This window comes from Enhydra lutris, unplaced genomic scaffold, assembly GCF_002288905.1.
Source record: "Enhydra lutris kenyoni isolate GAN:26980312 unplaced genomic scaffold, ASM228890v2 scaffoldscaffold66, whole genome shotgun sequence".
Lineage (NCBI taxonomy): Eukaryota > Metazoa > Chordata > Mammalia > Carnivora > Mustelidae > Enhydra > Enhydra lutris.
The window spans coordinates 11,683,855-11,696,009 of NW_019154150.1; the positions used below are offsets into that span (position 1 = coordinate 11,683,855).

Here is a 12,155-nt window from a genome sequence, read left to right on the forward strand (position 1 = left end):
GAAAACTAACTTCAGGCCCTCCCAGGGCATAGGGAGTATGGACTCTTGCTCCCTCAATGTTTGTACATGGGGGATCTTACATGGACCATTAATGGGTGCCTGCCTCTTGACATCATTTTCTAGGTACTTAGAGAAATCTGTCCTTCTAAAATTCCATCTTTCTAAAAAATCTGTCCTTCTAAAAAATCTGTCCTTCTAAATCACTAAAAAAATTGTTTTAATTCCTAACTTCTCAAGTTTCCACATTATGAGTACAGGGCTCTGTAGGCCCACTATGCCCTTCTTTCCATAGGACAATGAAAGACGTCATTTCAGACAGATGTCACTAACTGGTGGTATATGACACAAATGTGTCCCAGGATATGCTTCATTTGACTTTTAGAGTGCCTTTTTAAAAAGTGGATTAGTAGCCCACATTAGAGTATGGATTTCTTGTTTCTTATGAAAAGCTGCAGACTAGGACAATAATGGATAGGGACACTTCCTTGGCATAAATCTCCCTGACTCCTATGTAAATGTCCCTCCCTGGAGTCAAGCACTGTGTTGGGTCTGCCTACCTGTGTATGTGGGACAACTATTCAGTGCCAAGATCTCTTGCTTGGCCACCTTTATGTCATCATCTGCTTGATTCCTGCAGGCCTTTGAGTTTGCCGTCCCACTGCAGATAAACCAAGGCAGGGAGCTCAGTGCTGCTTTGCTGGCTCCCATGCTAAGGCCCCAAGCAGACCTTCTGTCCTAGAAGTGGATGTTGTGAGATTGCTGGACATTCTCTCTTTCACTCTGTCCTCCTTCTCTCCAAAGATGGATACTGGACCCTAGTTGGCTCTAAGAGAATACTGAGGATGGTAATTAGCCCATGCTAACATGCCATGTTATGTCAAGGGGTTAGCTCTGTGCCTGACACATTATCAGTGCTCAAGAAACAGTAGCTGCTATGATTATCACTGTTATTGTTATTTGATAAGAGAGCAAGAGGGTACAGTTGAGGGGGCCCAGGCCCAGAGATGAGAAGTCATGCCCCACTTTTGAGTAAATAGAAAGGACCAAGTCTTCAGCTCCCTGGAACCATGCCCTGCGTCCTCCACACAGGGACAGGAGAGAAAGAGATTGCTGGTTGCTGAGGTCCCCGAATGACAGCATCTGTTCCCAGAGGTGTGGCTCCCTGAATGTGGAGGGAGTCTCCCCAAGTCGCCAAGAGAGAACATTACCAAGCGGAAGGTCCGCAGCACTGACAGGCTCCCCTTCTTGGCCGCACCCAGCTCTATCAGGCTCACAGTGACAATGATGCAGTCAAAGATGTTCCACCTCTTCTGGAAGTAGTAGTAGGGGTCAAAGGCAATGATTTTGAAGACCATTTCAGCAGTAAAAAACACAGTAAAGACCTGTGGTTGGAAAGAAGAATCCATCTCAGCAGAGTCTGTGGAGTTAGGGGGCAATGACAAGTAGGGCAACAGGGAAATGTCTAGTTTAAAATAAAGTAACAAATTACTTGACTTTGTTTTCATTTAGGTTCCTAATACTCTGTGGGCTCTTGAACGACTGGGGATGGAAACACTCAGTGTGACAGCACAGAGAGACTCTGGACCAGTGCTCAGGAGATATGCATTAGAACCTAGGCTTTAGTGTTTTCATATGAATGATGGTAGAGGAGGAGGATCATTAGGATAATAATTATTATATAATTATCTAAATGAGAAGTCAATCTGGTTCAGTTAGTTAAAAGCTGGGATTGTGGAGCAACACAGACCCAGAGAAAAATCCAACTTAGCCATGTCCCAGCTTGTGAAAGCAGACAGAGTCAATTTCCTCATCTGTATAATGGGCATAAAATGAGAAAATACATACACAATTCTCAGCAAAGGTCCTGGCCAATATTACCTCATTAATAAATAATAGCTGTTAAACTAGAGCAATAATAATAAGTCCTAAAAGTCTTTCAGCTCTGGGTTTCTTTAGTTGTCATAAAAAGGGCAGTATTCTGACACTGAGAAAGGTCAAGCCCAGGCTCAGGTCATGGGAAAAGCAGCAGGAAAGGGAGATAAGTAGGGAAGAAAGATCGGGTGCTATTCTCTCATTTGCTCTTAGCAAAGCCTCTCACTGGCCTGGGAAAGAGGTGTTTGCATCGTCTTTACACAGAAGGAAAGTCTGGGAGTTTAAGTGATCTGCCTGATACCATAGACTGCAACTCTGTAATTCAAAGCGCATGCACTGAGTGCATTTTGCAGACAAGTGAGGCATGGTGGGGTGGGCTAAGGTCCTGTGTCCTACTGAGACTGGGTCAATGGGTTCCATCCTCACGGGCTGTGCCATCTTGGGCAGTATACTCAATCTCTCTTAGTCTCAGTACCTTCTTTGGGGCTGTGAGGGTGGTGATAGCCTCACAGCATTGTTGTGTTGTAGAGATAACACTGACAAAGCACCAAACTCTGCCTGCCTCTCTTGCTTTCTTTTTAAAACATGGCACTATGCTCTGTCCCAATGGTGAAGACCTTTTTCATTTCTTGTTACAACTTCTCCAGCTGCAAAATGAGAGTGTGGGCTCTGAGGTCTCTTCTGAAAGACCTTCTGTGGTTTGTGCTGACTTCTCGGAAATAGGATTTTCCTTCTCTTTCCACTTCCCCTCTTCATATCAACCTTAAGTAGACTGTGGCTTCTCAACCCAGGTGCTGTCAAAATATAATGGCAAGCCATGCTGGTTCCATAGCATCCCAGAACCTGCTGGAATCCTTTTCACATCACTGGATTCTGGGAGAAGGGGAGGTTTCTAAGGAAGAGTAGTCACATTTCCCAGAGACTCTTCCTTTCTACTTAAGTCTGCAGCCCATGAGGAGTTGGAGGAGCGGGACGATCCCGGCAGACCAAATAGGCTACCTCTAGTGGGGTAGATATTGCAGTGAACATGGAGGCAGGATCCTGAGCTTCTTACCTTCTGCTTACCGTGTAGTGAAGTCCAGTATGGATTTTATCTTGTTAAAAGCAAATAATACTAAAAAGAAATAATGGAGGACAACTCAAAGTAACATCCTGTCCAAACCAGATACAAAAGGAAAGTTCTGATTCCCTGGTGCTTTGGTTACAACAGCAACCACATTTCTATGTTCCCTCCCTCCCATTGCCTTCCCCGCTCCTCCCCCACTCTGTCTGCCCTTAAACAATGCCACTGAAAATCCACCACCACTGTGTTTTGCAGTCATAAAAGCAACAGAAGTAGGAGGAAACTTTGCAAGTCCATAGGCTGTCTTTAGATGTGAAAGTGACATTTATCTTAACTTCAATGGAGATGGCAGCTGTGATCCAGAGAATTCAAGCGCCTGACCTAAGTTCTATAAACAGGGAGCTAGCTGCCTTTTGGTCAGGACTCTCCAGGTCTGTTTCCCTGTGCTGGTTTATCTGAAAGAAATTTGCACCAGCTCAGCCTGGCTCTCCAGGCTTGACTTCCTCTCTCAGTGCCACCACATCTCCAACACCTCCCCTCTCTCCATCAACACTCCATTGAACGAAGACATGCTGCCATCCCACCCAAAGCCCCCCACCACGACATCTGGGCAAAGGCTGCCAGCACACTCACAATGTTGCCTATCTGGAGCATGGCTTCGAAGGTGGCACTCATTCCGTGGTGCTCCATGGCCATGAAGACTGTGTTCACCACAATGCACAAGGTGATGGTGAGCTCTGCAAAGGGGTCTGTCACAATCCCAAAGAGAAGTGTCTTGAGCTTCACCCACATGGGGCAGCACTCCCAGATCAAATACTTCTGAGCCAAAGTGGTCAAGCAGGGTGGGCACCTCCGTTCGGATTCCTCCAATTCTGTATCACAGGTGTGGTCAGTGACAGCTGTCAGCCATGTATCCTCTCATACTCCCATCCCCTGGTCATCCCCTAGACCTTGTCAATACTAATACCACTGGCAGTTTCTGCCTCAGCACCCTGCTGATGACCTTCTCCTGTTTTCTGAACTCCTTCAGTCCAGGAAATGCAGTCCAATCTCTGTCCCCATTCAGTCCCCCAGAGCATGGACCCTACACTTTTTAATTGCCCAAGCCCCAAGTCATGTTCTTGGTTCTCCATTTACCTAGCTTAGATTTCATGTCCAGCCCTCTATAAACCCCCTTGCAGACACCCTTAGTTCTCTTCCCCTTCTCCACTCCTCTCTTTCCCTGAACATGCAGATTCTTCTGCATCTATACCAACCAGGTAAACCTGGTTAGAAAAACTATACAAGTATGCTGACTGGTCCCACTAAAGAGTCATGAGTCCCAGTTTGTCACAGTCCAGAAATCCTGCCATGTTTCTCCATTTCAGTCTACTCCCTCAGTCTTCCAGGCTAACATTTCTCACTTCCCCTCTCTCCTCCAACCTTCCCTTGGCTACTTATTCGTTGCTGACCAGCATCTTTTGATTTCCCTCAGAATATAAAATCACTCACAAAAGAACTTCCCCTTCTTCCCTTTTCACTGAGTTTCCAAGGAATCTACAAGTTTATCACCATGTTCTGTACCCTATCCAGCACACGAGCTCACTCTACTCCTATTTGTCTACCTGCTCAAGGCCTGTGTCATCCCCTTTCTCTGCCCTCCAGACTATTCCCATCAGCATGTGAACATGCTTTAAGTGTATCTACACTTTTCAAAAGATATCCCTGGGGCCCTTGTAATTCTTCATCTACTGTCCCCTTAGCAACAAAATTCCTTGTAAGAGTTTTCTGCATTTAACTTTCTCTAATATCTCACTTCTATTTCCTCCCTGACCCCTGGAATCAGGCTTTTACCTCTTCCACATTCAAATAATCAATTTCTAGTTATCCCCTTACTCTGCCTCTCACAGCATTTGACAGAATTTGTAATGTTCTCCTCGAAATCCCTTCCAGGACATCATAACTTCTTGGTTTTTCTCCCTTGTCAGTGACTTCTTCTCAACTTTAGTTCCTGTCTCTCCATTTCCTGCCTCTGAATGTTGGAGATCTCAAGCATTCTCTCCTTGATATTTCTTTTTTCCCCTCTCTAGGTAATCTCCCTGAGCCCCATGGTCTTAAAAAACCATCGCTATGTTATCTTCCCCCAGATTATATGTTGAGTTTCTGATCTTTTCCTTAAGCAACAGGCTCATCTCTAGCTGCTTCCATTAAATCTCCATGTGGATGTGCAACTGGGCCACTTCAACAGAGAGCAACTCTAGAGGTCTATCTATAAATTCTCCTGTAAGATACACACTCTGCAGAAATGCCAGCCCACATGGCAAGGAAAGATGCTGTCCATTGATTATATTACTACTACTACTACTACTACTACTACTATTAGAAACAACTGATAAAATCCATTTTGAAAAACAGTGAGTTAGATTTACCTACAGAGATGAAAAAAAAAAAAAACTTCATATATATGTGACCTGTGTGAGTGTGTGTGTGTGTGTGTGTGTGTGTGTGAATGCATGGAATGTAGCCTGAAGGATACATGAGAAACTGAGAGAGTGCACTGGGACACTGGAGAGCATCAAGTCTCTTTAGCATGAGAAAGACATAGTTTTCTTTGTATATGCATCTGTAGTATTTGAATTTTTTTGCTATATATATTTTTCAAAAGAAAGGAACTTATAGAAATAATATATGCTCCCAAATTTTACTAAGTTTCATTTTCCTATACATAAATTAAAAAATTATGTGTAGTCAAATTTAGCCGTGTTGGTCTTTATGTTTACTTGTTTTCATGCCTTGCATTATAAGCCATTCTCATCACAAGATTAAAAAAACACTTATTCACATTTTCTCCTAGTTCTTTTGTAGCTTTACCTTTCCCTTAAAATTTTAGTGCATTTGGAGTTTATTTTGAGTAAGGATTAAGATATTAATCCAGTTTATTTTTTCCAACCTCTGGCTATTTATAAAAACACTGTTTATTGCATAATATCTAATTTTCCAAAGGATTTGAAATTTCATTTTGGTCATAAATTATTTCTATCTATGCCCATATACTTTCATATGCAAGTGTCCATTTCTGTTCCATAGATCAAACTATTTTCACTACCATGTTGTTGTAATGACTTATAATCCTTGTAAGCCTTTAAAATCTTCCAAACATTTTGTCAAATAAAATAAAAAAAAACTGAGAAAAATAATTGTGCTTCATATCATAGACAAAATGCTCATTTCATTAATATGTACGAACTCTTAAAAATCAATGAGAAAAAGACCAAACCAATAGAAAAATGATTAGACAGTTTCTAAAAGGAAAATTCAAGTGGTTTATAAATATTTGAAAAGATATCCAATAATCCTCAAAATGAAAGAAATGCAAAATAAAGGTATACTAAAATATTATTTCACGGATCAGATTTGCAAAGATAAGACAGTTTGATAATTATGTTTTGGAGGGTGTGGGTTGAAAGCCAGTATCATCCATTGCTTGGGTGGGTGCAAGTTGATATATTTAAAACAGAGCCTCCTTTGTTGTTCAAAACTAAAAATGCTTACCCCATGACAAAGCAATTTCACTTTGAGGCATTTAACCTATAGTGCATGTAGAAAGTGATGTAGTGATCGCAGAATTTACTTCCCATCAAGAAGGGAATGGCTAATTAAATTATGGCACTTCTATATAACGTAATACTAACAGTTATTGGAAAATGTAAGAGTACTTACATGGAATGATTTTCAGAATATATTCATTAAAAAATTATGACACAGAATAACGTATGTGATATGCTACCATTTTCAAGGGAGAAGAAGGACTATATATTTTTAATTGAGCATAACAAAATATTTTTGGGAGGAAACACAGGACAACTGGTTTGGACATTTTTTCTGGAAAGGAGAGATGGGTAGACAGAAATATTTCTCTTTTTTTAAATATGCCCTTTGGCGTGTTTTAAATCCTGTATAACATATTGCCCATTCAAACAAAAATGTTCTAAATAAAAATTTGATAAACAGATTTTATTTAAAATAATGGAGCAAAGAATGTGTTGCTCTTTCCACTTCCAGAAATCAATGAAAGCATCCAGGAGACTGAGAAATAGAAATGCAAATTCTTGGCAATGATTTTGTGGATTTGATACCAAAAGCAAAGTCCACTAAAGCAAAAGTAAAGACACAAGATGACATCAACTAAAAAGCTTCTGCAAAGGAAACCATCAACAAAAGGAAAAGGCAACTTATGGAATGAGAGAAAATTGCAAGCCATTCATCTGATAAGGAATTAATATTCAAAATATATAAAAAACTCCTACATATCAGTAGCAAAAAACCCCCCAAATAATTTGATTTTAAGTGGGCAGAGGAACTAAGTAGACTTTTTTTTTCCAAAGAAGATGTACAAATGGCCAACAGGTACATGAAAAGGTGCTTATATCACAAATCAGCAGGGAAATGCAATTAAAAACGCAATGAGATACCACCTCACACCTGATAGAATGGCTATCATCAAGAAGATAAGAGACAATAAGTGTTGGCAAGGATGTGGAGAAAAGGGAACCCTAGTGTACTGCTGGTGGGGATGTAAATTAGTGCAGCCACTGTGGAAAACAGTATGGAGATTCCTCAATATTTTCAGAATATATTCATTAAAATATTTTTATTTAAAAATAAAATTACTATGTTAGTTCCAAAGGACATGAAATCAGTATCTCAAAGAGACATCTGTTCTCCCCATATTTATTGATGCACTATTCACAATAGCCAAGATATGGAACAATCTAAGTGTCCATCAATAGATGGATGGATACAGACGATGTGAGACACATCCACCTGCCCATACACCCTCCTCCAAAAACAGGAATATTATTCAGCCACAAGAAAGAAGGAAATATTGGTGTTTACCCTTAAACTTGAGGACATTATGCCAAGTGAAGTAAGTCAGAGCAAGGTAAATACTGATGCTACACAGTATCACTTCTATGTGGAATATTTAAAAAAAAGAGATGAACGTGTGAGGTGTGAGGGATGTATTCATAACCTAGATAGGGAAAGCCTTTCACAATGTATACATGTATCAAATCATCACAATGTACACTTTCAATATTTTACAGTTCTGTCAATTATACCTCGAAAACTGAAAAAAATCTTCCAAAATAAAGATAATATAAAAAAAAAGGATGTGTTGCCCCTCTACTTCCAGAAACCACTAAAGGCATCAAACCTGAGAGACAGAAATGCAAACTCTATTTTTAATGAAACTAGGAAACATTTGTAAAAATCAAATCATAAGTTATGTGCAAAGGCTAGCAAATACAGCATAGGTCAATCAGAGTACAGGAGAATGCTCTGAAAGGACACTTGGAATGGCAGCAATATAAACTGGCAAAATATGTTTTCTAAAGCAGTTTGCATACCCTGGAGGCAAAATCAATGATCTCTAGCTGAAACAAAAGCAAGCACTTCCCTGGACCTATTCCGGCACTAAAAAGCACAGGAAGCCGTGTTGCATTAAAAATCTTGCAGATGCGCCATTGTGTCAGGAAGTGCATGTCTGTGAGGCAAGACAGGAAAAAACTCTGCCTTGTAAACAGCCTTAACTGTTGCTGATCTTGAATGTCTGGGGAGACCCAGAGTCTAAGCGAATCATGCACTTGCTAGCTTGGAACATGATTACAGCTCTTTCCCTGAAAGGCTCCTACAGAAATTTAAGCCAGAAGGAACGTCCTTCCCTTCCTTCGGCTACAATTCACAATGCCATTTCTCCTATTAACATTCTTCACTTGTGCATCCTTTCCTGTCACTTCAGGAATCTATTGAATATTCTCTCTTTCCTTTATCTTCAGTCTTTCCCATTCTCACAGATCCTCCCCATTAGCATGTAAATATACTTTTTAAAAACTCCATACAAGAAAATAAATAAACAATGCTACTTACACCCTGGTGATGTTTTACTATCTCCTCCCTTTCGCAGGCAAACTTCTGAAAACGTTGTCTATATACAATATATCCTTCTCCTCCCACCACACCTCCCTTCTTCAACCTCCTCCTGTACTCTGCAAATCCTCACTTCTTAGATCACCGAAGACATCCCTATAACTAAAGCCCCTGGACTCTTCTCAGACTTAATCTTACTCGATTTTTCTACAGCATCTTTTGCTGCTTTTGTCTTTTCTATTCTTCCTGAAGGAATTCAGACCCCAGGTCTGTGTTGTATTCTTCTGGGTCTTCTCCTATTTCTGGACATTCCTTCTCAGCTTCGTCTGCTGACTTTGTCTCTTCTGCTCAATCACTAAACATTATAGTTTCCTTAGAACTCTGTCCCAGGTCTTCTCTTCTTACTCAATTCCCCTGTCATCTTATCCACCTGCACCTTTCCAAAATTATCATCTACATTCAAACAGCTTTCAAATATGTATTTCTAGGTCGTCCTCATCTTCTAAGTTCTAGACCCATTTATTGCAAATCTGACTTCCTCCTGGAAATTCTTACCTGAATGCCCCAAGGATACCTGAAACCTGCTATGTCCCAGACTCAACTCATGATCTTCCCTCTCATCTTTCCCCAGTGAATCCCACTAAAGTATTCCTTTTACAAGCTGTTGCACCAGTATCCCTTCAGTTGCTTATGCCAGAACCATGTGAGCCACCAAGTCCTGAATCTTAGGTCCCTGGGATAGCTCTTAATCCTCCCAATTCCTACCACTCTTACTGTTACCACCACAGAGTCCAGGCACTGCCATCTCTCAGCTGGTTTCCTCCCAACTGGTTTCCTTGCCAACACTCTTCCCCTTTTAATTCCATTCCCTACACGAATTCAGAGTAATCTTTACAAAATGCAAATGTAGCTCCCTTGCCTCCAATCCTTTAATGGCACCTTACTGCTCTTAAGATGAAGCCCCAAATCCTTAATTTGGTATAGGAAATTCTGTGGGTTTGGCCCCAGTCCATCTCTCCAGCCTTATTTTGAGCCCCTCTCCTCCTTGCTCTCTGTGCTCCCACCAACCACATCAGGCTTTTTCATTTCTTTAAATACTAAGCTCTCTTCTGCTTCAGAGATTTTGCTGTCCTTTCTGCTTGGAATACTTCCCTAACTCCAGGCTAAACTTACCATATTTCCTTTAGCATCCTGTACTTCTCCTTCAAGACACTGAGCACACTGGTAATAACTTATTCCAAGTCCCTGTCTCCTACTCAGCATGAGGGTAGAGACTGGGTTGTGTTGACTGCTATGCCCTTGCTTTTGGTCTGGTCTGGACAACTGTCCAATCTTAGCTTGTGTGCTAAGCATAGATGGTTCGTGTGCCCTGAGCTCAGTGAATTGCCAAGTTCTTATTGGGTTGGGCCAAACTTTCTCAGGCACAATCACTCCCAAAGAGGTGGCCTCTGTAAATTCCAACACAACTTGGACAATGCCAAGTACCCTTCATATACTGTGTTGTGGATATAATGTCCAACCAGAGAAGATTAGAAGTCATCTTCCCTATGCTCAAACAACTTTGACCTCTTTGCCCTAATCTGAAGTTGTCTTTACCCAGATTGTCTTAAAAATATCAGTGTGTCTCCTGCTTTTCCTAGTCTATTCTTCCTCTAGAGGAAGTCTGTCCTACCTCAGGATATCTGATCATTCCTTATTCTCTTCCTATCTATCAGTTCAGGTCATTATAATAAGCATCACCCCCAAATGTCACCTTTGTGTGTCACTCTCATTCACCATTCATTCAACAACTGTTTGTTGAATGTCTACCATATGCCAAGCACTGCTCTTTCAGGTTCTGGAATCTAACCATGAATGAAACAGGTACATCTCTGCCCTCGTTTACTACGGAGTAAATAAGAATAGCCAACATCTGCTGAACATTTACTAAGTGCCAGTTGTGGATCTAGACCCTTTACTTATGCTAACTCACTTAATCCTCAAAAAACATTACAAGATAAGTACATTTTCACTATTTTACAAGTGAGGCAATTGAAGCATAGAACAGTTAATGGAGATCCAAAGTTGCACAGCCTACCGTGCATGGCAGAGCCAGGAAGCAAACCCAGGCAGTCTAGCTCCAGGGTCTGTGTTCTGAACTATCATGCTCTGTTGCTTCTCATCAATTCTGAGACCTCTTTTGTTCTAACCTGGGTTGGGATGTGTTTGGAACACTTTTTTTGTTAATTCTTGTCTCTTTCCTGCAAAATACATTGCATGTGCCATTCATCTGTCTGGAACTCTCTCCCCTACTTTTTCTTAAGTCTGAATCCCTTACTTCATTCAGATTTCTGGTCTCCTTAGGGAGAATAGCTTTTTGCGTCCACCTTATCTGAAATAGCCCCTCTGTAGTCCTGTCTTTCCCATCTCCTTCCCTACTTTATTTTTTCCCCTACTTCTTATCATTACCTGAAAATCTATTTTTTTTTTAATTTTCTGTATGCTCTGGCTCCCAGAATGTAAATTCCATGTGCGCTGGCTTCTATCTCGTTCACCACTGATTTCCCAGCACCAGAATAATGCCAGACATAAAGCAGGTGCTGAACAAATGCTCGTTGAAGAGTAAATAAATGAAAAAAAAAAAAAAAAGAGGAAGAGGAAGCTTGAAATTTCTGGGAAATAAATGAAAAAGCAAGCTGTTTGTATTTAACATTAACTGTTTGATGGCTAATAGCAAAAAGAAAAAAGAATCGAAGCAACTCACCAGGCCAACAAAAAATCACAGGCATAGCAGCATGTTAACATTCTACACAGCCATGAAAAATGCTAGGCATACAGACACTATTACAGTGAAAAGTGATTTTGGAGGGGCAGGAGGTGGGAGGTTGGGTGAACCTGGTAGTAGGTATTAAGGAGGGCACATATTGCATGGAGCACTAGGTGTGGTGCATAAACAATGAATTCTGGAACACTGAAAACAAATTTAAAAAATAAATAAAAATTAAAAAAAAAGAAAAGTGATTTTAAAATAATGATCTATGAGGGAAAAGAACAAGAAAGAATATGTACAATATGTACACATGGTTTTTACTGAAATATGTACACATTTCCCAAAACACAAACTCATGTATTCAAGAAATGTAACTTAAAGGTTCCCCCTTCATAACTGAATTCAGTATATACTGCAAGTCCCCAACCTGGGAATCTTGTTTTAGTTAATTCAATATCTGCTACTACTTCACTATCTGAAGTTGTGTCTGAGTTCTGGAGGGCCCAGGGTTCACCAGAAGCGGAACTGCTGAGCTGGTCCTTGGTCATTGCCAGGTGTATTTTA

At 40.7% G+C, this 12,155-nt stretch overlaps 1 protein-coding gene across 3 annotated transcripts in view; it reads right to left on the reverse strand.

Moving 5' to 3' along the window:
- Positions 1-12,155, reverse strand: part of LOC111159039 (sodium voltage-gated channel alpha subunit 10) — a 95,633-nt gene that overhangs the window by 39,664 nt on the left and 43,814 nt on the right. For all 3 annotated transcript variants that reach the window (XM_022521409.1, XM_022521408.1, XM_022521407.1), the window contains 2 exons: positions 3,569-3,807; positions 1,209-1,382 (listed from right to left, as the gene is read on the reverse strand). In XM_022521409.1, coding sequence (XP_022377117.1) covers positions 1,209-1,382; positions 3,569-3,807 — 413 coding nt within the window. The remainder of the gene's footprint in view (positions 1-1,208; positions 1,383-3,568; positions 3,808-12,155) is intronic.